Source organism: Artemia franciscana, chromosome 12 (genome assembly GCF_032884065.1).
Source record: "Artemia franciscana chromosome 12, ASM3288406v1, whole genome shotgun sequence".
Lineage (NCBI taxonomy): Eukaryota > Metazoa > Arthropoda > Branchiopoda > Anostraca > Artemiidae > Artemia > Artemia franciscana.
This window is the reverse complement of record NC_088874.1, coordinates 11,068,016-11,095,966: the sequence shown is the minus strand read 5'-3', so window position 1 is coordinate 11,095,966 and position 27,951 is coordinate 11,068,016. Positions and strand designations below refer to the sequence as shown.

General features: G+C 34.2%; 2 protein-coding genes across 2 annotated transcripts in view; one reads left to right on the top strand and one right to left on the bottom strand.

The window, feature by feature from the left end:
* Nucleotides 1-13,613, bottom strand: part of LOC136033676 (PAS domain-containing serine/threonine-protein kinase-like) — a gene marked incomplete in the record, with an annotated part of 89,488 nt that extends 75,875 nt beyond the window's left edge. Inside the window, 2 exon segments of the mRNA XM_065714511.1 lie at nt 6,820-6,977; nt 13,453-13,613. Coding sequence (XP_065570583.1) covers nt 6,820-6,977; nt 13,453-13,541 — 247 coding nt within the window.
* A 159-nt stretch (nt 13,614-13,772) lies between these two features.
* Nucleotides 13,773-25,933, top strand: LOC136033677 (small ribosomal subunit protein uS15). The gene is made up of 4 exons (XM_065714512.1): nt 13,773-13,926; nt 19,881-20,008; nt 22,580-22,745; nt 25,758-25,933. The coding sequence occupies exons 1-4, from the start codon at nt 13,904-13,906 to the stop codon at nt 25,894-25,896; spliced, it is 456 nt and encodes a 151-aa protein (XP_065570584.1). The 5' UTR covers nt 13,773-13,903; the 3' UTR covers nt 25,897-25,933.
* Nucleotides 25,934-27,951: the final 2,018 nt, after the last annotated feature.

The window sequence follows — 27,951 nt, the reverse complement described above, 5'->3', positions numbered from 1 at the left end:
AGAATACCAAAAAGAATTTCAACACTATCAGAAATTAACGACAAAATACGAGTTCATTAATTGACATCACAAAAAAAACAACATTGGATAGAATATGCCGTCGATTTTTTTTTTGGGGGGGGGATTCTCTCCAGACTATTGGTACTCCAAATTTCGGATTCTTATATCTTTTCCCAAGAGTCTGCTGCCGTTAATGGTTGGTATAACTACCCTGTTAGTAGAGCGGGTAGGCTTTAAAAATCGGAAGAATTGTGTGTTTTTCAAGGAAGCATGAATGTTTGTAGACATATACTTTCAACTGCGCTGAACAATTCTGGGTCTGAGGCCAAAAATTCGACCAATTGAACGTCTTCTAAACGTTGTATAGCGTCGTGGATTGTCAAATGGGATTTTTAATAGTCCAAGATAGTCTTGAAATAAGTAAGAATGCTGCTGAACCACTGGTCATCTTACTTTTATCTTCAGGTCATAAGAACGTCGTCTAAACGTCACAAAACGTCTCGAAAATACAAATGGGGCTTGAATAGCTGAAAAAAGTCTTGGAATGGGGAAAAAATGCTGCTGAGCTCACTGGTCGTCTCACTTTTATCCTCAAATCACAAGCAGGTCGTCTAAATGTCACAAAACGTCTCAAAATTCAAATGGGGCTTTTGATAGCCCAAGGAAGTCTTGAAATGGGTAAAAAATGCTGCTGAACCCACTGATCGTCTCAATTTCTTTCTCAGATCACTAGAACGCCGTCTAAACAAACCCATTCTAAGAAGAGTCCAACGAATTTCTGATATTAAGATAGTCGACGAATTGTTCTGGTAAAAGGACTTGTTTCATTCCTATATCAAAAAGGGGAACAACAGTACAACGAATTTTTCATGAGCCGCTTTGTCTCGAGGAAAGACTAAGCTAGATGGCTCGGGGTAGAACACAGACCTCTTTCCTACTCTCTTAAATTGCTAGCTACATTGCTATCCATTTCAGATCTACAGACCAGACAAACTGCATATCCCATGAAAATAAGATACTTCCTCCCGCGCTTTCAAGGTAAGGTGAACTCTAAAGTAGCCAAAATCTGATTTCATTCCACTGCTGCTTAAATATATAGAAACAAGTTAAGAGTTGCCAATATCTAATCACCTCCTTTTAGTCCGTAGTGGATTTTGGACGGCACAGTTATCGTACATATGTTGACCTCCGGTAGAGCCAAAACTTTGGGTGATTATGCTGTCGACGTATTCATTTCGTATATTCGATCTCACCTCATGCGATGCAAAAGATTTGATGTCATCTGGGACATGTACACGTAACATGGGGTCAGGGCTCGGGTTTCGCTCAAAACAAGGATACCAGAGAAGTCGAATGGACAGATTTCTTGCGGGTTGATGAAAATAAGCAAGAGCTGTTTGACATCCTTTCTGATATTTTGTTGGGAAAAGATCAACCCACCCAAAGATCGAGAGCTATTTGCTATGAGGGAAGAACTTGTGTTGTGGTTTGACCAAATGATCGAAACTGGAAAGATAAGTCCCTGTACACATGAAGAGCCGGATACACGGATTGTCCTACATGCCAAGGTAGGCAGTGATAATGGGTAAAAGCTCTTGATGGTTCAGTCAGTAGACACAGATGTCCTTATTTTTAATTAGTTAAGTTACCAAGTTATAAAATATAGTAGTCTGTCTCTATTAAAACCTGCACGATTCTAAGTTCATCCACTCTCTATGGAAATTATCCCCACATTTAAAATTAAGCAACCAAAGGGAAAGTAAGAGAAACAAAAAGAATAAAGAAAAGAATACAATTTCGAACGTTCAACCTATAGTCCGAAACTTAGGTAGAATGTGTAGAATATCCTATCATTTTTAGTTATATACTTTTATTTCTTTTAATTTTTCATCGTGTTTTTGGGAGTAGGAGTGGAATTACCGTGGTAGGGTTAAAGAAAAGGTTAAAAAAAATAACTTGGAAATACGAAATTAGTGGTAACTGGAAAGGACACCCTATGATAAAATTGCCCAGAGATACTGGCTGGGACTAAGAAGCATGATTAATTACTCCCCGTGGACTTTGTCCGGCACCCACGCCTATAGTACATGATTAAATATAAAAACAGTGGTTTTCAACGGAAAAGTATGGAGCAACATCAAAACTTAAAATAACATCAATTATTTCATATACGAGAGGAAAGGGCGATCCCTTCCTCAACCCTCGCTCTTTATGATAGTGTTTAAAAGTTCTTTAAAAATGTACCTTATTATAATTCAACAGCCCTTGTGTGTGAGCACCTTTCTTAAAGAATCATGACAAAAACTAGAACTTTAGCACAAAGAACGAAGGTTGACATCAAAAACTCTTTTTTTACTCTTTCATATTTACAATGTGACCTTGTTTAAAGCAATAATAAATTTAGCGTAACAAGTGACGGATTAAGGAGGGTCCAATCCCCTTATTTACAGAATCATTCATCCCTGTTTTATGTTTCAAGGTTGTTGGTAGTTTTTAGCTAAACAAACTTACTTTTTTATCTAATCTCTGACCGTTTTTCAAATAATACTCCTCTGAAGAGTTTCTATTTATTTCCCAATAACAAATATTATATGAACAAAATTGGCCAATTGCATAGCTTACAGCCCTTTCCTCAGGGACTGTGGAGAGTCCAAATGCATATTCACTAGATCCTTCGACTATGATGAACCAAATGGATTTGGTCCTCTAGAAAAGAGTTCTCTGATATGCTGAGTTTCATAGTGTGATTATCATTAAGATGGCTTCTTGAGGGTGTTTTCCCCTCTTTCCTAAATCAGGGAAATCGCCTTAGGCTCGTAGCTTCTGATGGGTAACATTTAACTTACTGAATCTTATATGTTTGGAATCATGGGCAGCGCAACAGAGCTGCCAAAGTAAAGAACAATGTTGCCACAATAATTTTTTTCCCTTTTTTTGGGTTTGACCAGGTCAAACTTTGTAAAGAAACAGTTGTCGTAGAAACTTCAATAGGGGCTCATTTGATTGGAAATTGAAAGGACTATTGCCCTTTTTAATAGTCGAAAATTATTGGAAGGCACCTACCCTCCCCCACGTCTTTGATTTCCCCAAAAACATCCAATTACAATTTTGAGAAAGCCATTTTATTCACTGTTGAAAGGTCCGAAAATTATGTCTTTGAGGATGACTTCTCCACAGCCCGCACGGCAAAAGTTGTAAAGGTATACCCTGGGAAGACACAAGGTTTTTATAGAATGGGGGGTCGTATCTAATTCGGGGAGGGGGGGGTGTCTCATCAGATTGGTAATCGGAAGTTCTAGAAATCTTTTAAGAGTCAAAGTGACCAGAGGGGTGCTACCCACGCATTGTATTTTCTCGAAATACATCGAATGGAAATTTTGAGATAGCTATTTTATCCAAAATAGTTCAAAGATCATATAACAAGGCTTATGTTGTTAAAAGAAACCCCCAGAACCTGGTGCAAGGCTTACAAGTTATGCCTCAGGGGCATTTATGGTTTTCAAGAAAGAGATGGTTGTATAAACTTTAGAGTAAATTCATTCGGTTAAAAATTGAAAGTTCTGGTTCCCTTTTAAGAGTCAAAAGTGATGGAGGAAAATTAGCCCCCCTCCCCTAGACTACCCCTTTTTTCACCAAATGCATGTAGTTGAAACTGTAAGAAAGCCATTTTTGTTCAAAATAGTCTAAACAACCTAGAGCAATTCCTCCAGAGTTTACACAACCCCCAGAGCTCTGGGGCAAGGGTTATAAGTTATGCCCTAAAGACATAAGTTTTTTACGGGATGACTGGTCGCAAAACTTTTAAATGGGGCTCATTTGACTTAAAATTGGAAGTTATAGTGCATTTTTAAAGAGTCAAAAGTTTGAGGGCAGGGGTCAGGGCTTTAATTCAGGAAATTCGTTCATTGTTTGTATATAATATATATATTGTTGAGAAAGATATGCATGTTTGACTTCTACTTTCCCAAAATACAAAGGGTATTCAGATGAGCCTTTCACGGAATTTTGAGGGGAGTGTTGAATTAAATCAAAACACCTTATGAGTACATGGGTTGTCAAAAGGGCGTAACTCAAGAATGACTGAATATATCAATTTCGAACTTTCACAAAATAATAAGGGAAATGATTAACTGATCAAAACGGTAATATTTGCACGCTACTACTACTGCCACTACTTCTACTGTTACCACAACTACTACTACTACTACCACTACTTCACTAAAACTACTACTTCTGTAGCGAGCACTACTAATGCTAAAGATATTGAAATAAACATCTGAGAAAACGTTGAGAGGAAAGTCGAATTAAATCAAAAAATACTACGTGCATACAGATTACTGATGTGGGCACATCAGTAATATTTCTGGAGCAGCTTAACGTATCAAGAGAAAAACTTCTGGTGCATCATGAGTGGGATGTTCAGCTGACAAAAAGGCAAAGTGTACCTACTCCTACAGCTATTAATACTACTTCTATTACTAATAATAATATACAATTACCGCTACTACTGTTCCTGCTACTCCCACTACTACTATGATACTAGTACAAATAAGGCTACGCGTATAAAAGTGAAAATTTGACAGATCATTCAGAAGGGGTTCAAACAAAATCACAAACGCACTATGTACATGCGGATTGTCAAAAGGGCCTATGTCAAAGATGGATCTGGTTATTGAGTTGGAACTTTCAAAGAAAATACTTAACTGGGAAGAGCAATTGACAAAAAGGTAATTTATCATGTCACTACTAACACTACTACCACAGCTACTTTTACTAATGCTACTATTGCTAGTAAACTACTACAACTACTACTTCAACTGTGATAATTTGTAAGGCTTAGAGTATTAAAATGAAAAGGGCAGTCTTAGAGTCTTAAAATGAAAAGAGCGTCAAAAGGGCACATCAGCAATATTTTCAGAACGCCTTACCAAGTAAAGGTGGAAGTTTCGGGGCATCATGAAAGGAATGTTCAACTGACCAATAGGCAAGATATGCATGCTACTACTGTCATTATTACTGTTGCTTCTACAGTTACTACTACAACTAATAAAACATTAACACTGCAACTACTTCTCCTGCTACTATCGAAACTTCACGCACATATGAATATGCATTGTCAGTTTAAAATGCATATGTTGACATTTATTCCTTAATGTCTTGATAATTTTTCTTTATTTAATTTAAAAATGTTTCTTTTTTCAGTAAAGTGCAAATTATGTTCTCACCTTGAATATGCATAGGGGTTGTGAACCCTATTCATGCTAATTTCTACTCGTTTTAAGTTTGATTTGATTATTTATTGTAGTTTCTATTCGTTATGGATTTCATCTATTGCTCACATGATTTTATATTTGCTCATTTTTGGTTTAATGGAGTTTTTTTTACTTTTCTTTGAAAAATGCATTGTATGGAAAAGTTTTTAAATTAATAAAAACAAAAGCGAATTCTTTTGATGCATTATTTGTTATCACAATTCCTTCTTTAGAGTTTTGGTTACTGCTCAGCTGAGTTGCTCCTCACTCACAGTCCGTTGCCACAGACTGCTTGATCACAATCACTGCTCATATTCTTCCAGTTTATGGTAGTGGAATAATATAATATCTAGTAAGTTTTGTGGTGGCCATTATTTTTATCTCCAGTTACTTTTTTCTTCTTAACCTTCTCTCTTTTATTTTTCTCCTTCACAACTTTCCTTTTTAGAAATTTGAATTTTTCCTACTATCATAAGTGTATTTCTTGTGTTGAATCGAGTTATACCTCTCTGTCTGTCTTGTATGAGTTGTATTACACTAATTCAGTACAAACCTAAAATCAATAGGTTTAGAAACCCTTCCATATAGTTTGTGAGGAAAACTGAAAGCCATTTATGATAACCATATGTTAAAAACTTTGTTTTGTTTTTTCAAAGAAATGTTTAATTTTGCAATTTTAGCATTTCATTTGTGACTACATATTTTAAAAACGCTTGAATTCTAAGTTTAGTCGAAAACAAGTACTATTTTTGAATACATACTTACTCTATTTTTATTTTGGTCGGACCTATTATAATTTAAATGGTTTTTTAATTAATGGCATTTAGTCATCTAGGACCATTCCTGAAACTATTATAAGTTGAAAGATGTGCTATGACAATATATTTACAAAGTAGGGGAAGAGATAAGGGGCCCAGGCCAAAGAATCTTGTTTTGGGTACTCCAATCGTTCAGATAAAAAATTTTGAATGATTCTGATTTAAATAAGATGTAAAATAGCCCCTTTCTATATTTTGAAATATAAGTGAAGTATCTGTACATGAAGTATATATGTCTATAATGCATCTCTTTTTAAACATCCTATTTGAATTTGTTACCCATGTCCTTGTGGCTGTCCATTCAATGTTCTCCTTAGAGACAAACTTTATAAACTCAGAAGTGTTCTGATTAAAGCAGCAAACTTGTCATTTTTTAAATTTCATGTTAGGCTGGAAAGCAACGTGAGGCCAAGAAGGATGATTGTACCTTTCAACCATTGGTGCTTAGAAAGAACCCTAACTATAAAAATTTGCAATCAAATAGACCTCTTTCAAATTTCTATTAACATTTTTTTCAATGAAATGAGAGCTCTAAAATAAAAATGGAAAAACATTACTGTTTACAAAGCATATACTGAACTAGGCAACTGTTCTTGGAACTTAAGCACAAAATATCCAAATTTTAAGCACAACTTTTAATTTTTCTATAAAAGGTCCTTTAGATCCGAATTCTAGCTGAGAATGCACCCTGCCTGCAAAGGTACAGCCTCAGGCTGGCTCTAGTCTCACAAGAAATATAGATATAATACCTCCTGTTAGTCTTGACCTGTTATTCCATCTTGAGATTCTAACTGGCCTACAAACAGAATCCTTATTTTTTATCAGGCCAGGAAAACTTTTATTCTTTTCTGAAGAATGAGATGCATTTAGATCCAAACCAAGAGCCATGGCTCGCTGCAGCCTCCCTCTGAAACAAAAAAGGGCAATAAAACTTTAATTGAAACTAGAACAAGTAGCTTTCCCAAAACCTACTGAAACTAATGTAAAATGAGAATATGAACCTGCTGGCTCAGAAGGCACAGGGCAATAAAGGACAAAAAAGAGCAATAAAAAACTAAATGACACAAGAACAAGTAGCTTTCCCATACCTACTAAAACTAACGTAAAATAACAATATGAACCTGCTGGCTCAGATAACACAGGGTAGTAATCTGGTTACTAGAAAAGTCATTTTCTAGGATAAAGCCATGACCTTTGAAAGAGTTGACCAATTTCTTTTAATTCAAAAGCACAATCGAGAATGATTTTCTTAACTGTATTTGAATGGTTTTCATGATTCTCTCAGCATACCAAGTATGTTGTTACTTTGGTGATGGTTATCAAGTATTTTCTATTCTTCAGCCTCTTATAAGTCACCTGTCCATTGAAACCAGGCTAGGTCAGAAATTGTTCAGTTTATTCACAAGTACCTCTCACTAGTCAAACTCATGTCTAAAACTTGCAATGATTATGACGTCAGGTAAAGGGAGAGCGGGTAGCAGGGCCCTCCAATACCACTCCCTGAATAATGACAATTTTAAGGTGGTGCAAAATGTCTTTGCTAATAAAATAAAGAAAGCACCAGTAAGTAAACAATGTGTCAAAGTAACAATAAGCAAGTTGCATAGCATACAACTCTTGAACCGTAAATCGAATTTTTCATGTAAATCACTAAATCCAAGTATAGAAGTAAACAAAGTGTCAAAGTAACAATAAGCAAGTTACATAACTCAGAGCTATTTCCCTGGAGTCAGGGCAGGGGTTTTTAAACCCTGAAAGAATAGTAATTTGGCCTTTGAACTTTTTTGAACAGAATGACAATCACAAAATTTTGACCAGATGCCCTTTAAAAAAGTGGGGCCTGTGTTATTTGCCTAATGATCACTTTCAACTGTGCGCCAGAGGGTGTTGTGTACCATCTGTAGTTTGTCAAGGTTGTGTGAATTATCATGGGGTTTAAAAAAGTAGAATTGTGACAAAGAAACGTGGAAACATGGAAATTTCCGCTGTTCAAATAAAATAAATTGTCATTTTTAGTTTATATAGTTACTTTTGTGGGGAAATGTTGCAACACTCTTAGGCGTGATAATGTGGGTCAGAGGGTGTGATCGGGCTGGTACATTGTGTCACGCTGGCCTCAATTGATAGGAGTCATCAGAAGAAACGCCATGGGGAATTTTCCTTTAAGTTTAAATAATCGATTCTAGTGTAAATGGATGTTTTTGCAGGAAAATGTCTGAAAACACTTAGGCGTGATAATAAGCCCTGGAGGGTGTCCTGTAACACCCGTAGATAGCCATGTTGGCATGAATTGAAATTGGGAAATCACGTTAGGGGGGGGAGTGGATTGCTAAAACACGAATTATTGGATTTAAAACATATTTTATCATAAAAATATCTGGAAAATGAGTTTGGAATGATAAGGGTACCAGAGGGTGCTGTGTGCCATCCAGAGTTTGTCTTGATGACTTGAAATGCCTTCGACTAACATGTTCTACACCTTAAAGTTAAACTGGGAGGTGTTAAATGAATTTTTTCTGATGGACAGGGATTGAAGTCTAATGGTCAGAAACAGGGCATTTTCATTAAAAGCTCTCAAAAATATCTCTTAATGTAGGTTAAATTTACCTTAACCCAGTTAAATTTGTTTTTACTAAGACTATCAGCAATGAGTTGATGCAGGCGACATTAGTATAATTTAAAAAGCTTTTGCGTGGGCTCAGGTGTATTTCATATACATTTGGCTTTTTTAAGCAGGCCTTATCCCTAATGATAAAATGATTTTTTAAGCAGGCCTTATCCCTAATGATAATAATAAACCAAGCACCATTCTAACAGCCCCATGTATTGTGCTATTTAGTTGCAACCATTTTTTAACAGATTTTGACTTTGTAAGACTCAATTTGTTGTGGTAAACTTTTACTATGCATGACTCACTGAAATATTACTTATGACTTTTTATTGAATTGATTTGGTAATGGATTGGCTGCTTTATATTAGCAAGTAGCAATGAAATAAGCAGGCCACATAAAGCAAAAGCAAAAATACAGGATAATTCCAGGTTTTATAACATTTAATTCCAAGTCTTATATTGTATCATAACATGAACCTTAAGATATTTCAAAATATCATAAGAAGTAGATGACCTATTTCCTTGATGATAAGACTTCACATGAGGTATATATGTATAAATATTAATGAGCAAGCACAATGGATCACTATTTTTCGCCTTTTTTGCATGAAAAACGAGCTGGGATTAATTTAAAAAAATTGCTGGTTGAGGTAAAGAGCAAATTTGAAGCTTAAAATGAGCAACAATTTTAAAGTTATTTCATGAGTTATTATTTTTCTCCAAATTATTTGGGGGGGAGGCAACTGTTCTCTTACCCTCCCCCCACCCCATGATCCTATAGTTCAAAAGGCATGAATTCATTCCAAATGTACATTTTCTAATTCAATAGGCATTTGAATTTATTTAGGTTATTCTTTATTCCCAAAAATTTTCCTGATGTCTGTATTTAAGGGCATATTTTCTGTAACATAACAACAGTAAATGGGAAAACATGGCAAAAAGTAACCAATTGCTTTCCTTTTGCAAAAATTATGAAAAAGAGGCTAAATCACATGGTACTTCAATTGAGAAAATTTAAAATCAAAAAATGAAATATTATAAAACAACTATAAAACTGAACAAAAAAGAGAAACAGACCTTTGTTAATGCAGTTACAAATCCTCAAAGACCTTTGAGACTAAGTTTATCATGTTGAGAACACATCCTTTTCAACAGATATCAGGAAAACCTTCAACATTTGAAAACTAACCTATTAACTCAAATTTTTATGGAGTTAGATTCTAATAAATCAATGCATTTGGAGTATATTATTTTGAATAATTGATTTATAAACAAATGGCATGTTTTCAATGTATTTCTTAAATATATTTCTAATGAAGGACACTTTTTGTGTGGTGACCTGAAATAACCTGAAATTTCATTTTGCAGGCTTGTTACCTTGATTAATTAACTGGCTAAAAGATGAATATAAGCTACCAAATAACACACAACAATTTGATGATTTTGTGTTTCTTTTGTTTTTCTCAATTCACCACCTCATTCATCTCCATAAAGAATAATTCCCAATCCAATGTTTGTTTTTACCTTCTATAGAAAAGCAATTATTTTCTCAACAATTTCTTCATTTTCCTTATCCTTGTCAAACAGATCTATTGAGTATCATGATCAACTTTTAGCTACCAAACTAATGAAGAAACCATAAAATTTGTCCTCAATTCTGTCCTATAAGCAAATTTAACCAGAAGAATCATGGTACCCATAATGGAGGGAGATAGGGGGAGACACTAGATCCCTCTCCCCTTGCTGAATGATGCTGCTTTACATTTGTGTTTTGAGATTCCTTCATGACTGCAGGGGTGGTGGGAGGGGTGGGGGTTAAGCAGTGACTACATAATTGTTATGAGGTATACAGGGGGCGCTAGCCCTTCCCCCCCCCCCCTGCTGAATGATGCTGCCTTATATATTTTTTTAATTTCTCTATACAGCATTGGAAGTGCCAATTAGACCAGGTAAATTAAGCATATGCCTCCTGAAAAAAAATCATATAAAACTTGAAAGCAATTAAATATGTTTTGGGGTCCCAAATAAGAGTCCTTTAAATTTGCAGGAAATTCTAACTTCTGCTTAAGTTTTGAGGGTCAAAAACATACAAAATGTTTGTAATTTTTAAATTTTTCACTTTTAGCTTTTAATCTTCATTTTATCTGTTTCATTTTATTTGTCTTAATATTATATTCCTGTTTAAATTAACAGAAATAAGGTTGCATGGCATTCAGGGCTTCCACTATCCCCAAATTTTCACAATGCCAAATAATGACAGTGTGAAGAAAAAAAGTAACTTTTATATGATTTGTGGCCCATAGCTATGTTCAGACATTATTTGGACTGATATGAAAATGAGACTGCAACAAGTACTATATTTGGAACATGCATGACTGAAGGGGTGAGGGTTAATTAGTGACTATATAGTAATTAAAGGTTTAAAAGGTAACCAAAAGAAAGGAAAGCATAATATACTTCCCATGGGGAGGGAGGTTTCTGGGAGATGAGATTTTATGGGGAAATTTTACAATGGGGGGGGGATTTGCCAGAATTCCTCAAGAAATTTTTTTTATTTGTCTTGACTTTCCCTTTGTCAAACTACTTTTATATGAGGAGATATCCAGGGTAAATTTTTGAGAGGATTGAATTGTCTAGATGATTTTTCTGTGGAGAAGAGGGTTTTTTAATGGACATGAAGCTGGATTTCCAGACATTATTAAATTGAGCAGAAATTAAACATTTTTTTTTTTTTTTTTTATCTGAAACTAGACCTAAGTAACAACATTAAAACAAACAAAAATCATTACATGTATAAGAGGGATTGTCCCCTCTTAAACACCTTGCTGAAAAATCCTTAGATTGCTCCAAGCTGTAATTTAAGGTAATTTACATTAAAGTTTGAATTTAGTCCTGATTCTGTAAGAACAACTCCTGAAACATAATTGTCATTCAATTAGAACAGTAAGAAGCTTTTTTAAAAGTACTAAAAAACTTTAGCATGAATAATTAGGATTGAATTTTCACAGACTTACAAGAAACCTGTGATTTACTGGAAACTGAAATCAAAACACCTAGGGCAACTGCAAGACTGCAAGACAAACTTGTTGCTCAAACATTTCTATGACTAATTCAATAGATTAGGCCTCCTACATGTTAGCTGCTTTTATTCCTTATTTGGACTTGTAAAAATGTTACTGAGGAGCACTCTGAGTGAAGAATGCCTATTAATTTTGTTCTGATTAAGTATTAACAGGTATAAAGTACAAGTGCTCAATTTGAAAGAGCTGGCTGTAGAAAAATATTCAAAAAAGAAGCAAAATCAACAATTTGCTTTTTCTGAAGTCTTAATTTTCAGTAATCATCAGTAAGTTTCTTTTCATAAGATAATTGTTTTTTTTTAGATTTGGATAAATCTTATCCTTAAATCTGTTTTTTTTTTATTATTAGCTCTTGTTTTTGATCAAATCAAAAGTTTTTGAATTTGTAATGATTAAAAATTTGTGATTATGTTGAGAACTAAATTTCACTAATGTGGTTCACAACAGAGAGTAGGCCTATTGCTGATAGGACAAATGTGATTTTTACTTGAACCTACCAATGTTGGCAAAATTCTACTTTAGCCACTTTCCGCAATCTTGGAAAGGGGTTAAGTTAGGAAAATGAAACTTTCGGGAATAAGTTTATAGACTAAAATATGTACTGGGAAGATATTTTGAAGTAACTTCCTCCCTCTAGGGGGCAGTGACCTTTGATGACCTTTAAAATAAAAGTGAAACTTGCAAAATTCATCTTTTGCTTAATTGAAGTATAACAAAACTGTTTTCAACTTCACAGCTTTGCTTGATCCTAATTAGTCTAATGAGGTTTCAAAGATCTGCAAAAAATTTCCTAAATTTAGAAAAAAACAAAAAAATGGCTTAAAATTTTACTCAAATGACAGGAAGTGCATTTTCAGAACTAAAACCAGAGAGAAAGAAAGTGAGTACTCAAAATTAAGGTAATGTCATTTTGTCAAAATGTCATAGGCCTAGGCCTAGATATAGACTTGTAAAGAAGGCAAATTTCTGAGACTTTCAATATCAGAAGAGGGTTAACATAGAAGCTTGATAATACCTTCCACAAGTATGTTTTAGGCCCTGGATCTATTAGGCCTACTAAAGTTTCATTTTCCTAGCATAACCCATTTCCAAGATAGCAAAAAGTAGGTAAGCTGGAATTTTACCAGATTTTCTACCATTGTTGTATTTTTTGGTTGAAATTGAATGCAAGACATTCAATTTCCATCAGAAGAGAGCTGCCACTAGACTACACAATAACTTCTTCACTTACAGAATAGTGAGTTTGTGAAATTTTCTCACCAAAAAATCAGTCACTACCCTAAGCACTGCTGCCTTTAAAATAGCCATTGATGGAGAATGGTCATCAAAGCTGGGGTGAACTGAGTGGGATGCAGTTGAGACGTCCAGCCATCATCATCACTAACCAGTGATTTTACAGGATGTAATACTTATTTCCCTGGACAATGCAATTTAACGTAAATTTAAGGTCAGATCAATATCAGAATTAGGCTACATTTTTAAAGGGAAAACCATGTGTTTATACAATAAGGTGCTCTCTAACAAAAATAAAAAAGCATAAAGGCTGCAGATATTCAAGGATATAAATTATTTTTTAATGCCCCTCTCATAAAATTCAGCTTATAGGCACCCATGAGAAGAATAGCCTATTCAAAACCTTATCCTTCTGGACTAGGTTTAATATTTAGGTTTGACAACAAGAATTAACCTACCCTTGTCCAGAAGCAGGTGTTGCACTAACTCTGGTTTGAAGGTCTTTTCTGGAAAAAGTGCTTTCAGATGCTCCTGGAGTCGGAGCCATTTGTTTTTTAAGATATTAGAGGCACGCTCGAATTTCAATTTAAAAAAAGCGGGAATTAATAATTTAAGTAAGCCTTGAATGATATTTTGAAAATTTGATCTCATAAAAATGAAAAATAAATTTCAATATGTAGCACTGTTATCATAACAAATAAATTCATAACAGAAAGCTCTCTTATCATCAGAAATCACTTTATAGAGTTTCAATGAAAAATTATCTTATGGTTAGGTTTTAAGTTACAGGATTTCAGTTTCCTTTAAATATCATTTTTCCTATGTCCGGATCTCCATTCTTTCGGAAGAAGCCAGTGGTGCTGGTTGCTAAGTTTTGACCAGTGAAAGTGAACTTAAAAAGTTTCAGAAATGGGTCGTATGCACGCACCAGGGTAGGTTTGGGGACAGTTTAGGTCCATTCTTGTAGAATGAGAAACCTTAGCTGATCCATTTCATCTCCTTTCATACTAAGGTTTGTTAGCTTAATCTACTAAAAGCTTACCCGCTCCAAAGTTTGGTTCTAGCCTATAGGTATGGCTATAAATCGTATATGACAAAAGTATAGGATACTAGGTAGCAAAAATAGTATCACGACTCTATTATAGAAATCAGTTAATACACACTAGCTTAGGCTAATAAGAATATTCAAATTATTGGCAATCAATTGCTCTTTTGAAAGATACCCACTAAGTGCTTTAAAGCTATCTTTAATATTTTAGTTGGTAGAATTCTAGATAATTGTCCTCTTGCTATCTCAAAAAGGGTTTAGGCTAAGAAAATGAAACTTTTCAGGATGAATCTAAAAAAGACTAAAGTATGTCCAAGGAAGGTATTTTTAAGCAACTACCTCTGCTCCTTCTCCCTCTTGAGGGTTCTGACCTTTGATGACCTTTATAAAAGTGAAATCTTGCAAAATAGATCTTCTGCTTAATTTAAGGGTAAAATTCTAGTTAATTGACTTCTTGCTATCTCAGAAAGGGTTTAGATTAGGAAAATGAAACTTTCAGGGATGAATCTAAAGATTAAAGTATGTTCCAGGAAGGTATTTTGAAGCAACTACCTCTACTCCTTCTCCCTCTAGAGGGCCTGGGTACTTTAAAATACCTTCCTGGGACATACTTTAGCCTGTAGACCCATTCCTGAAAGTTTCATTTCCCTAACCTAAACCCTTTCTGAGACAACAAGAAGTCAAATAACTAGAATTTTACCTTAATTTTCAGTTACTAGTTGCTTTGGTAAAATCCTAATTAATTGACTTCTTGCTGTCTCAGAAAGGGTTTAGGTTAGGAAAATGAAACTTTCAGGAATGGGTAGACAGGCTAAAGTATGTCCCAGGAAAGTATTTTAAAGTACTCACCTCCACTCCTCCCTCTAGAGGGCCCTGAAATTTGCCTACATGACAGGTCTATACCTATTGAAATTTTGACAAAAGAACATTTTACCTTTATTTTCAGTTACTAGTTGCTTTTTATCTGCCTCTAGTTCTGGAAATGCAATTCCTGTTATAGATGTAGAATTTTGAGCCATATCAATGTTTTTTTTTCAAAATGTAGGAAATGTATTTGCATATCTTTAAAAACTTATAAAATGTAATTGAGCAAAGTTATGAAGCTGAAAATAATTTTTTTTTGTACTTCAATTAAGCAGAAGATCTATTTTGCAGGGTTTCACTTTTATAACACACATGTTTTTAAAGGTTGTCAAAGGTCCCTCTGAGGTAGTTGCTTCAAAATACCTTCCCAGGACATATTTTAGCCTGTAGATCCATCCCCAAAAGTTTCATTTTCCTAACCTAAACCCTTTCTGAGATGGTAAGATGTCAATTAACTAGAATTTACCAAATGTTGTTTTGTAAAAATTTCAATAGGTATAGACCTGTCATGTAGGCAAATTTCAGGGCCCTCTAGAGGGAGAAGGAGTGGAGATGGGTACTTAATACCTTCCCAGGACATAATTTAGCCTGTAGGCCCATCCCTGAAAGTATCATTTTCCTAACCTAAACCCTTCATGAGATAGCAAGAAGTCAATTAACTAGAATTTTACCTTTTAGTTTACCTTTTTCACTATTCTGGAACTGGGTCATGTTGGGAAAATAAAAATATCAGGGATAGGTGTAAAGGCTATAGTAAGCCTGTGTCCCAGGAAGGCACTTTGAAGTAGCCTTTCTATCTCAACTCCTCCTTTCAAAGGGTCCTGACTTTCTAAAATCTATGTGTTATAAAAGTGAAACCTTGAAAAATCAGTCTACTGCTTTAATGAAGTAGTCTACTACAAAATTGTTTTCAGCTTCATAACTGCTCAATCCCAATTTACAAGGTTCTAAGATATTCAAATACATTTTTTAAACTAAGAAAAACATTAATATGGCTTAAAATTCTAACTCAAATAACAGGAATTGTATTTCCAGAATTGAAGCCAAAGAAATAGATGGCTGAAAATTAAGATAAAATGTTTTGTCAAAATTTCAACTTGTTGTATAGGCTAGGCAATTTTCAAAAATTTAGAGTTTAGAAAAGGATTGACATAGAAACAAACTTTACAATGCCTTCTCAGAGTAGTATGTTCGACCCTTGATTCACTGTTGAGTTTTTTTTTTTTTTTTTTTTTTTTTTTTAATTGCTGCTATTGGAAATTCAACTTTAAGAACTCTTTGAGCTTTTGAAAAATGACCAAAATATGGGGTATAAAAAAGGCTTAAAACTTCGGTCTCAAACTTACTGTTTCATTATAAATCCATTTTTTAATGTTATATAACCTACAAGCACTGATTTTCAATGATTAAGTTGGATGAATAAATTTTATTTTGCCATTTTTGACAAGATAGGCTAATACTATGTTTTCTCACTGCCAAAATTATTTACTTAGGTTAGGTTGGGCTAATTAGGTCAAAAAGTGCTTAAATTTGAATTTGCAATAGAAGCATTTTTTATATTTGTAAAGAACATTAAAAAAAAACATTGATTGGTATGTTCACTTTATTTGCAAGTCAAAATACGAACTGCAAAAAAGATAGTGAAAAGTAGCTAAACTAGAATTTTACCAAAGTTATCAGCCAAGTATGGCTAATGAATGCTAAAATTTTTATCAGATTTGTGAGGTTTAGCAAAAGCACTATTATTTCTGTTTCTGAAGATTTGTAATTTGTGTCTCTGAAAGTCATTTGGTAATTGGGATAAGAACCCCCTTCTGCTAAAAGTATAGGTCATTTTTAGGCTTATCAAGTGTTTTCCTCAAATCTTCTAGAAATGTGGTTCAGATGGTTTATTTGACCATGTACAGGGTTACAGACCTCTTTGGGAAAGACCAGTTTTCTTTGGTATTCTGGAAAAATAGATATGGACTTTTGAACTAAACTTTATTACTGCAGCATGATGCAATGAGAGGTTAATAACAAGAGCCCTGCCATCTTGGTGAAATTTTTACCACTGATTTATTAGTAAAAATTAAAAATGTGGTCTCTGTTTCACAAGCAATTACCTTAAATTGCATTGCTTTAGAATTTGGTAGCTTATGCATCATAATAATATAACCCCTTTACATCTGTAGACAAGAGTGGGGAGTTTCAGTTTCTTCAGATAGGATGTGTAGCTTAGGTATTTGCATCTGTCCATTGCTTATGTAGCCTGTCTCTGAACTGATTCTAACTTCTGTTTGTTGAGTGGGCTAGCAACACACATGACAAACTCCAAATTAGGCCTGACCAGTGCCTTATATAATTTAGTCATCACCATAGGTGAACTACTAGAGATTGTTCTTTTTATAATGCCAATGGTTTGGAGTGCTTTGGCTACACCTGTCTGTTTGTGCATAGTGAATTTTAATTCTTTATCAACTATGACCTCATGTCTCTCTCTGTTTCAGATGAGATGATAGTCTGTCTTGTTTGTTCAACCAAAAAAAGATTAATAATTGGATTTATATCAAATTATCATTTGAATTTATAATTTGATTTATAATTATCATCTATATGACTCGAACAATAAAAGTTACATTTTAGTATTAGAAGAAAATCAGAAAAGTCAGTAAACTAATAATTCTAAGTGTTTGATCTTAAGTGATTTTAATAATAACCATATTGATGCATCACTTAGATTTTTTGCTATTCATTTATGTATACCATTCTTCTCAATTTCTCTTTGGTAGCAAGTTGTGAGGGTTTTAGTTTTACATAATTTTGCCCCATGAAATGCTTTTTTTACCCTAGTGGATATCCACCATATGGAAAATATGGGGCTAAAGTTCATTTGTGATGCAAATGAATGTTGTATTTAGATGCAGGATGCAATTTTTGGGATATATTTGCACATTGGGGGGGTATGGGTATATACTCTAAATATACTAGCAGAAACACATTTTCATAGTAATAGGCCATATATTTGATTGTCAGTGGTCGTTGTGGTTAAAGTAGCCTATAGCATTGTTGCATGCAATGTGCATGCCTATATGCATGCAATGTGTTAACTATGATTAGGCTGTTCTCCATATCAAGAAATAAGAATTGTTTTCTTAACAGGTTTCCTTCTCTCCAGTTAGTTCTCTAGGTAAATACCAATTGTGTTGCGACAGCAACACTTTGGTTTTGTTGTGGTTTTTTTTTTTTTTTTTTTTCCTATCACCCCGGTTTCAGCTTTTTCCTAGAAAGTGGTACGGGTCTAACCTCTGCGGTTTTTACAGGAAGTGGGAACCTTAGGCTGGATTGATGAATATGACTTTACATTTTGGAAAGCTTCGTAGAACTCTTGCCTGGGGCCAAAAAGGATGGTTTATGCTTGTCCTTGAGCCAGAGCCTATAGTGTGTGAAGTGAAGAGGAGTTGTATAGCCTATGTCAGAGAGGACTATCTGAAGTTATGCAGCCAAGCTTTCGTTTCATCAAACCATGTTTCAGCTTTTGAATGGAAAGCTCTGTTCTAGCAGGAAAGCAGGCAGGCACCAGTTTCAAATTGAAGATGGACTAAAATCTATAAGTGTTAAATAAATGCGACAGTTACCCTGCCCCACAGCCAATATATCTTCTTTGAGTGATAAATAGATAAATTTAGAGAAGCAAAAAAGCAGCATTTTCCCACAGGTCCGAAAGTGCTGCCATCTATTGTTTCTACCCATTTCTGTTCGTGATTTCAGCTGAGTTTATCATTTGGTTTTTCGCACTTGGGATTGCAGTGGAGAAATGGCATCAGATGTGCCTCTTAAACTTTAAAAGTTCTCTCATTGCTCAAGAAATTAGAGTTTATCCTTTGCTCCTTTCTAAGTGATGATGTTAGAAAATTGGCCTACGGCAAAAAAGTCAACTTTTGAACTAAGACAGATAGATTTTTTTTTTCGACGGCAGTCGATAGCTGTTGATGAGCTGATCAAAGTATATGTCATCCATTTTTTTTTTTTACAAAAGTTCCTTCATGAGATATACCAGTTTGAAAGTTTAAAGGGGTTGACAACTTCAGTAGTAAGGTACACACTGAAACCAAAAATAGGCCGATACCAATTGTGAGACATATAGGGGAGTTATAAGCAACAGTCGGCTGTTAGCTCATAATCATCCTCGGCAATGAGGGGTTCGCAACTCTTACTAGTTGGTGTACCTATTTTTTGTTTCCCTTGTATTTGATGGTAAGACCAATTTGGTTCCAGTGGTAAGACATGTAGGGGACTTGTAAGTAATAATTGGCTGTAAGGCTACAATCATCTTTAGCAATGAGGAGTTTGCAACTTTTACGAGTTGGTGTACCTAGTATATATTTTAGCATCCTTACAGATTAACAACTTCAGCGTTTAGTTGCAGCAAGGAAACAAAACCAAAGTGTTGCTCTTGCAACACTTTACTTGGCGAAACCGAGCAAACGTTGCCGCAACACCTCACGTTGCCCATGCAACGTAGATCTAGTTTAGTTTTAGACTGGCCTTTGGCCCACCAAAAAATCTTTATCTTTATTGTTCTTATTAGTTGATCTATTTTTTCAAAAAAATGCTTAGCTGATAGTAATGATGTTAGTTGTTTGGTCAAAGCTTTGCCATCTGTATTTACTTGAGGAATTTCATTAAATTGTCCACTAAATAGCCATGCAATATTGTTTGAATTTCAGAAAATATTTATTATTTTAGCATTAAATGCATTACAAAACCAGTGTCTATTATCCTTCAATCCTTAGGGATCAAACCTTTTTTTTCTGCTGTGGGAAATGGATGCCCAAAATACTGTAAAATGTTTTTAGACCATGGATTTCCTAAAGGAAGTTCTCTAGGTATATTTTTGGGCAACATGCTTTCTGCGTACATGTACATCCATATAAACAATGTAATTTTCTATTCTTTAGAGTCTTGTTTACCATGTAATTTCTTTCTTTTTAGAAAAGGTATAAGCTCTAGTGCTTTGCCTTACATTCGAAGTGTGCCAACATGGCTTAAGCTTACCTCTGAAGATGTAAAGGAGCAAATTTACAAATTGGCAAAGAAGGGTTTGACTCCATCTCAAATTGGTGAGTTAGTGATTAAAAAAGTCACCCATTTCAATATGTAAAATTCAAGTTTATCTCCTTCTCACAAATAAAACTGGAAGGCTCTCCCAATAGGTTGATCTACAAAAACTGACAGCAGGTTTTTTGTTTGGGGAGGGGTACAAAAAATAAAAGAAGGATTTACCTTTTCTGTTTTTTTCTGTCTGATAAATTTTTTTTACCTGTATGTTTACGACCGTTATTTGAGTTTGAGAAATATATAGAATTTTTTTCCCACATTACTACATCCAATTTGCACACCAGGAAAATGTATGTTTTTTGATAGTGGAGGGTCCAAACTTCTCTCCCTGAATACAGCCCTGTGTGTTTGTTAATTCAAATGTGTTTCTTGATGATTGTGAGTTTGTTAATTCAAATGTGCTTAAGTGATTATCTTTTGCCATAAATAATAGGGAAGAAATTACTTCTTATGTTGTTTCCAAGCAGCCTATCTTATCAGGGTATCTTGAATCTTACTGTAGATTCTAGCGTATAAAAAAAAATTCCAGGGGATTTGATAATCCCTCTGTTATTTCTGTTGGGCTCCTGTAATACTTATGAAATATCTTCTGGACTGACTGCTTAACAGTCTTCGTTATTGTACGATATGAAACTGCCAGATGATCTTCTGAACTTGATTTTTAAACAGTTTTTTACTAATTCTATGGCTGCCATTTGGTCTCTTTTAAGTCCCTAAAAAGCTCTCAAGTCCATAAAATGTTTTTGTAACATTAAGCTATGTCAGTGCTCCACCCAAGAATGCTTTTTAGTGTGTTGATGATCTGTGGTGTCCTAGTCTTGTTGGTAATGATGGACAAAAATGTTAGATGCCCTTTGTTTCTGGAGTCCCTTAAGGTTCCATGTTTATGTAAGGTTCCATGTATGAAGGTACATGTTCCATGTACCTTCATAGTTAAAAATCAAGGAGGAGAAAAAACAAAATTAATTCAGAAAAATGAGGTATTTTGAACTTGCAGACGGGTGATTGGATCTTTAGAAGGATCTTGTAACTCAGCTCTTATTTTAAATCTGGACTGGGTCTGGTGACATTGAGGGGGAGGGCTGAAACTCATGGAAAACGCTTAGAGTGGAGAGATCGAGATGAAACTTGTTGGGAAGAATAAGCACAAGTCCTAGATAAGTGATTGACATAACCTAACTGGATCTGCTCACTTTGGGGTAGTTGGGGGTTTATAGTTATAGTTAGTTGGTTAACTTGGAAAAAATTAGAAAAAAATGAGTTATTTTTAACTTACAAGCTGGTGATTGGATCTGAATGAAACTTTTCATGCTTCATTTTCAATTTGGATCGGATCCGGGGACATAGGGGGGTAAATGTGGGATATCAGAAATCTTGAAAACTCTTAGAGAGGAGAGATAAGGATGAAACTTGATGGGAATAGTAGGCACAAGTTCTAGATACAGGATTGGCATAAGCAGACCGGATCCGATCTCTTTGGCGGAGTTGGTGGGATTTCTAGTGCTTTGGCGAGTTTGTTACTTTTTGACGTGATGGGACAATGAAATTGATAACTTTAGTACCAAGTCTAATTTAGGTTCCAACCTCTTCACAAATGTCATGAGCTCTTGGCACAGTTTTTTTTTTCAATCATAAGCTTTTATAGAAGCTCTGGAAAAACTCTTTTCGAAGGGATTCTAATTTTTTTTTCTGATGTGATTTGCCACTCCTCCATATGCTGCACTGAAGTTTCTTCATAGCAACAAACTTTTTTTTTTTTTTTTTTTTTTTTTTTTTTTTTTTTTTTTTTTTTTTTTTTTTTTTTTTTTTTTTTTTTTTCAATTTCAATATGTCTATGGACAAATGCGAAGATAGATTGCCCTCAATAACTAGTTGTGGTTCTTCCCATTTTTTTTTACCCAGGGGAGGATCATTTTAAAGAAACAGTCCATTGTAACCTAATCAAACCAACCGCTCATTATTCAATTTTACTGTGCTCCTGGAGACCCCTCTTCTGTTCATGTATCCCACATTACCTCTGCTTCATTTACAGTATATGGTGGTGGTAGGCAGATTTGTATCAGCGAACATTACTGAATAGCTGATTTTGCAAAGTTTATAATTCTCTCTTGTTTTGTTTTTGCTTTAAAAATCATCTTATTACTTTTGGGATTACTAGTAAAAAAAAATAATCAGTGTAGTTCAATATTTTTCCTTTGAGGATTCGAACTTCTTTTTGCTTGATGGTTCTGAAGCATTTGTTAACATTTTTGTGGCACTTGGAATGCTTGCCCTGGTAGATTGTCTTTAAACAATCTTACTACAAAGTTAAAATCAGCTGTTTAAAGTAGCCCCACTTCAGCCCATATGTAACATAGCAGATAAAACAAAATGTATCACTTGGTTCTGCTCCTAAAACACTACATGTTTTACAGTGTCAGATTACATAGTAATAACATAAATATATGTTTATTATATATTAAACATGATATTTTCAAATAGTCTACCAATTTCATTAGTTTCTTATAATCCTCAGATTGTTCCTTGTTAGGACCTATGTGTGCAGTCTACTCATTTCAAAAACTTCTTTTCAGGTGTTATTTTGAGAGATAGCCATGGTGTGGCTCAGGTTCGTTTTGTCACGGGCAATAAAATTCTCAGAATTTTGAAGTCAAAGGGACTTGCTCCAGAGTTACCAGAGGATCTTTACTTTTTGATTAAGAAAGCTGTTGCCATCCGTAAACATTTGGAAAAGAACAGGTGACTTTTTTTTGGCTCAAGTCCACAAAAAACTATTAAGAAACTAATCCAAAAAGAAGATTTGTGGATATTTGTGATGATTATGCACCAATAATTCTTTGTTTTTTTTTTAGAAATGCAAAAAAAATTGAAGGTTTGGTGTGGCCAAAAAACTTCGTTTATAATTTGACATTAATAATTACAATTTTATTTTTAAGTAGTACTCCTGAAGAGCTAAGAGTCAATCAAGCATTTTAGCATCTTCCTACTCATATGGCTAGTCCTATTTTTGTACATGTGGGTAGTTACTGATGTTTACGGTTTTCCTTGGGAAGATAACTGAGATATTCACTAGGGAATTATCAGGGACAAAAAGGTTCCAAAATTTGAAAGAATTTCGCTCTTTTAAATGTCTTAAGTTCAACATATACTGAAGGTTAGCTGAAGAGTTGAATATTTTTACTGAAGAGTTCAAAGTTAACTGGAGTATATATATATATATATATATATATATATATATATATAAATTCTTTTTTTAACTGGCTTGCTGTTATGTTAGTAAAAGTAGCAACATTTGAATCTTAGCTTAAGTTTGCTCACGTGGCTTCTCGAAGAGAAAATTTTATTTGGAGGGAACTCCTTCGTGACTATCTTTTTCTAACAAAATACTTTTCAGGTATATTTTTAAATAAATATTTCCTTTTAAAAAATAGTTCTGAGCGTGCTTCAAAACATGTACATATTACATTTTTTTTAATTCCAATGCAAATCTTGAACCGCTAAGATCATTTTGTGATTGCTTCTTGTGTTTGGGATTATTTTTTTCTTTTTTTGCCACTGCCAAATTGTCAATTATCCTTTTACTGGAGAAAGTTTTGTCTGTCATCGCAAGCAGTTTAACTTTTTTTAGAAAATGGTCTTGTCGTCTTAATGTTTATTCATATTTTGTATTGATGTGAATTTTCTGCATGTGCAATCTACCATATATTGTATGATTTATACATATTTATGGATGGTATAATCTTCCTTGGGTGCAATTTTTCGTGAAACTAAAGATCTTGTCTTTAGTTCGAATAATTCATGTGAAACAAAGTCTTCTTTGTTAGGGGGGGGGGGCTGCCCAATCAGACAAGAAGTTTCAAATAAACAAGCCATGACACATGGCGTATTGGTATATGGTGTATTGGTTAATTAATATTGGTATATGGTGGATATTGAAAATAATTTATTTTGCGTAAAAGAGTAATAGTCTTGAGTTGTTAAAAATTTCTACGCAAGTCCTTTGAATCCCTTTTATACGCTTTGCATCGCTTCGAAACGCTTCAATAAGTAATAAGTGCCAGTATTTTTTCAAGAAGTATTAAGTATCGCTAGTCAATATCATGGAAACAACACTTACGACCAGCATTTTCGTCTTTTTAATGTTACCTGGATTTACGGGCTAGGGGAAAGTGCCCCAACTTTTCCTGGGGGCAAGCGCTCCCTCGAATATTGGGAGTAAATTTCATATTGAAACACACTGCAGAATGTTTTATTTCTATAATGTAAGAGTATAATGTAAGTTTTAGGTCTTGTAAAAAAAAAAATTAAAAAAGATCACGTCAGATTTTTCTACCTGCAGAGGCTTAATATCCTTGTCAGTGCATTATAATTTTTCTCTTTTTATTTCTTTTTTTTTACTATAGTCAAACGAAAATCATAACACATTTGAGCTGCTTGAGAAACAACAAAGAGGAAAGCTCTGAAAAATGTAGGATCAAGGTGGAACAGGGGAAAAGTCCTACTCCAAGCCCCGTAATCATTAAGATTGAAAATTCTGGCAGCACTGGTTTGGTTAGACTCTCCCTTTAGTTCATTTCTTGTGTTTAAGGTGTCCGAGGGGTTTCCCGGAAAATTAACCTCATGCCTAAAATGGAGCAGCCCAGTGGAAAGAGAGACAAATAAAAAGAACAAGGGAAAGAAGTATTTTGACGTATTTCACCTATATTGAAAAATATTTCTTATAGAATTCATTTTTAATTCGCTTTGTTCGTGTTTCTGGGGGTTTGGAGTTATCATAGTGGGTCAAGATAAATCAAGAAGGAAATATTTCCTTTTGATTATTTGAAATCCACTTGCCTATTTGAAATTAGAAGTTCTATTCAATTTAAATTTGCTTGGTTCTGGCTTGGAGCTTGAGTCCGTGTTATTTGAATTAAATTAAAACGAAATGATCCCCTTAAAGGCACTTCATGTGGGGAAAATCTTCTGATGTACGTCTAATGGACATATTCTCGATCGCAAAGGATGAACTTGGTATCATACACTGCAGATTTCGGTGCCAGACCAAATCCCAGGGATGGTAATTTCTCGTAATGCATAGCTCAAGACGATCTCTTGTGTTCTTTCGTCATAGGGCACACTTTCCATAGTTGCCACTAGTTTTATATTTCCAAATATTTTTTTTACCTTTATATTTACTCAGTCCCCAAAATACTCAATCTACATTTAGTGATATGGGAAGAATATTCAAAAATCTCTTCTTTTCTACATTCATGTTATATGTCTTACTTTCCCTTTGTCTGTCCAATTTTATATTGGGGGGATCAGTATAGAGCCCTATTTAATTTTTCCTATATTTAAGCCCCTGATGGTAGCTCATCTGTCTAGCCTTAAGTTAGACTTGGAAGGAAGAAATTTGTTGTTTGCCTTGGAGTTATGTCAAGTACCAGCCAATTTTGCAACAACTAAAAAACCACGTACAACCACTTGTTCAGAAACGCTTAATGGTTTTGAAATATGGGACGTCATAGAACTCAGGAGTGATTGGGAACTCAGAAATGAGATGATATTAAAACAAAAGTCCTATTTTTATTCACTTTTTGTTCTTGGGATTGGGTTTATTATTGTAAGGAATTTTTCCGGCAGATGTTTGTTTTGTATTCTGCTGTTTGATGCTCTTTTTTTTTTTTTTTTTTTTTTTTTTTTTTTTTTTTTTTTTTTTTTTTCTTTTTTCTTTTTTACCATCTGCTAATCTTGTGTTTTATCTTGTAGAAAAGACAAAGACTCAAAGTTTCGACTGATTTTAGTTGAGTCACGCATCCACCGTTTGGCTCGTTACTACAAAACCAAACGAGTTCTCCCACCAACATGGAAATATGAATCAAGCACTGCATCTGCATTGGTTGCTTAAAATTTTGTCCTCAAGATGAAATAAACGGGAAAAGTTATTTTTTGATTGTATTTTATAGCATTTGTTGTAGGAAAGCTGCCATTGGATTTCTAAATTAAGTTCAGTGCTCTATAGTAGTCCTAACAGTTTTGTTTTATACCCCCCCCCCCTCTCACTTCCAGGGTTTAGCTTGAATCTTTCGTCTGTTAGAAAGGATCGACCTGAAGGTTGAAGAATGTCAACAGGACTGCCTCTGCTTGTAAATTTTGTCCCTTTAGTGCTTTGATTTATTCTTGCGTCAATGACCACTCTAAAATGAAACCCTTAAATGTGATTCTGTTGATACATTTGTTTTTTGTTTTTTTTTTTCTCTACAATATGGTTTCTGGGTAAATTGCGAAAAATAGAAATATTGTCTCAAAATGTTTTCTATATGACCTATTGAAGGAAATTTTAGGTCAGACAATAGTTCGGATACCTGCTGTGAACTGAAATGCATTTTTTGACAGCCATATAAATATATTCCGAAAAGAAAAGGGCGTTTTAAATTGAGCAAGAATCACATTTTAAGCAATAGATGGTTCTGTTTTGCACTTCAAAATAAAGAAAATAAATTGTTGTAAATAAAGAAAAAATACGCATTGTACAGAGGATTTTTGTAATAAATACGTAAAAACTATTATGTACAGTAATAATGTTTCTAGACTTAAAGATAAAGTTAAAAGCAGAAAAGAAAGATTTAACTCGCATATGATTTATTCTACGTGCTAGGGGGACAGCGTCCTCCGCTATTTGCGCTAAAGTTTTATAGTGCTTCTAAAATACTTTTTCCAATTCCATGGCCCTTGTATTTTAAGATTCGTACTTAAATTGTTGGGGCAAAAATAGTGTGAATGGGGGGGGGCATGAAGGAAGCAATCCCTCTGATATTGGTACAATATCTATTCGTTCTAAAACTTGATATGTATTCATTACGTCTGTTCGTTTTAAAACTTGATATGTATTCATATATATTTATATAATGTTGCATATGTATGTGTGTACTTACTGTATATTTATTCATTATGCTCATTGACATGTATTCTCGCACTTCATAAGTAATAGGAATTATTTCACATTTTGTATGTAAAAGATTTAGGTCTCTATTAATCATTAGGTCGGTTGAATTGCTTAACACAGTCATGGTTGTAGCGTTAGAAGGAACTTAGTAAGGAACGAACATCAACCCGTAGTAACCGGAAATAGTAAAAAAGAACGCGTTTAAAAAACTGACAAGTGATAGAAATTTTTCAGTTGATTCATGAATGGTTACCATCATTTAAATTAGTCATAATTGTAAAATGTTATCTTGAAAACAAATTTATGGGAAAATTTGAAAAATTCTATATAAAAAAGGAATGTGTCGAATCTACACGATAGTTGACTACATAACTCCCCATGGCCGAAAATCCTGTAAAGGAAACATACAGTTCCCTGACTTGAACAAGAAGGAAAATCACTTTTTGTATGGGTAGCACTGATGTGTCTTTTGGTTTTTCTCTGTTGCTAGTGGGTCACCCGTTTTTATGATTACTAAAAACCCAATACTTAGGTCTAAAGCAATTTTTTGAAGAAAAAAAAGGTGCATCTTTGTGCACAATAATGATGAATGACTTCATAACCGTAGACTAAAATCATAAATAACGTTTTAGCATAATTTTGTGACGTAAGCTGCAACTAGAGTCTGTTAATTATTATTTCCAGCTAAGAAAAAGTGGAATGAGTAATGTATACCTACTCTCTTTCAGCGAGTAATTCTATATGTATTTATTTTTTTCTCGAAAGCAACTCAGTAGCCTTTTTTTTCCTGAAAGCGGATATTATTTAAGGACCTCCCATCTTTAATTATTTTCGTCAGAATACTATGCAAATCAGTTTTGTAGCTATGCCAAATCTGCCATATACCTTGCAAAAAAAAATTAAGGAATTATGATGAAATATAGTAAGCATGTTGTATAAAGATTTGATGAACAACTATGATTATTTTCCAATTTAATTAGCAGAAAAATATCGTTGGAAATTAGTTAGGAAAAAGAG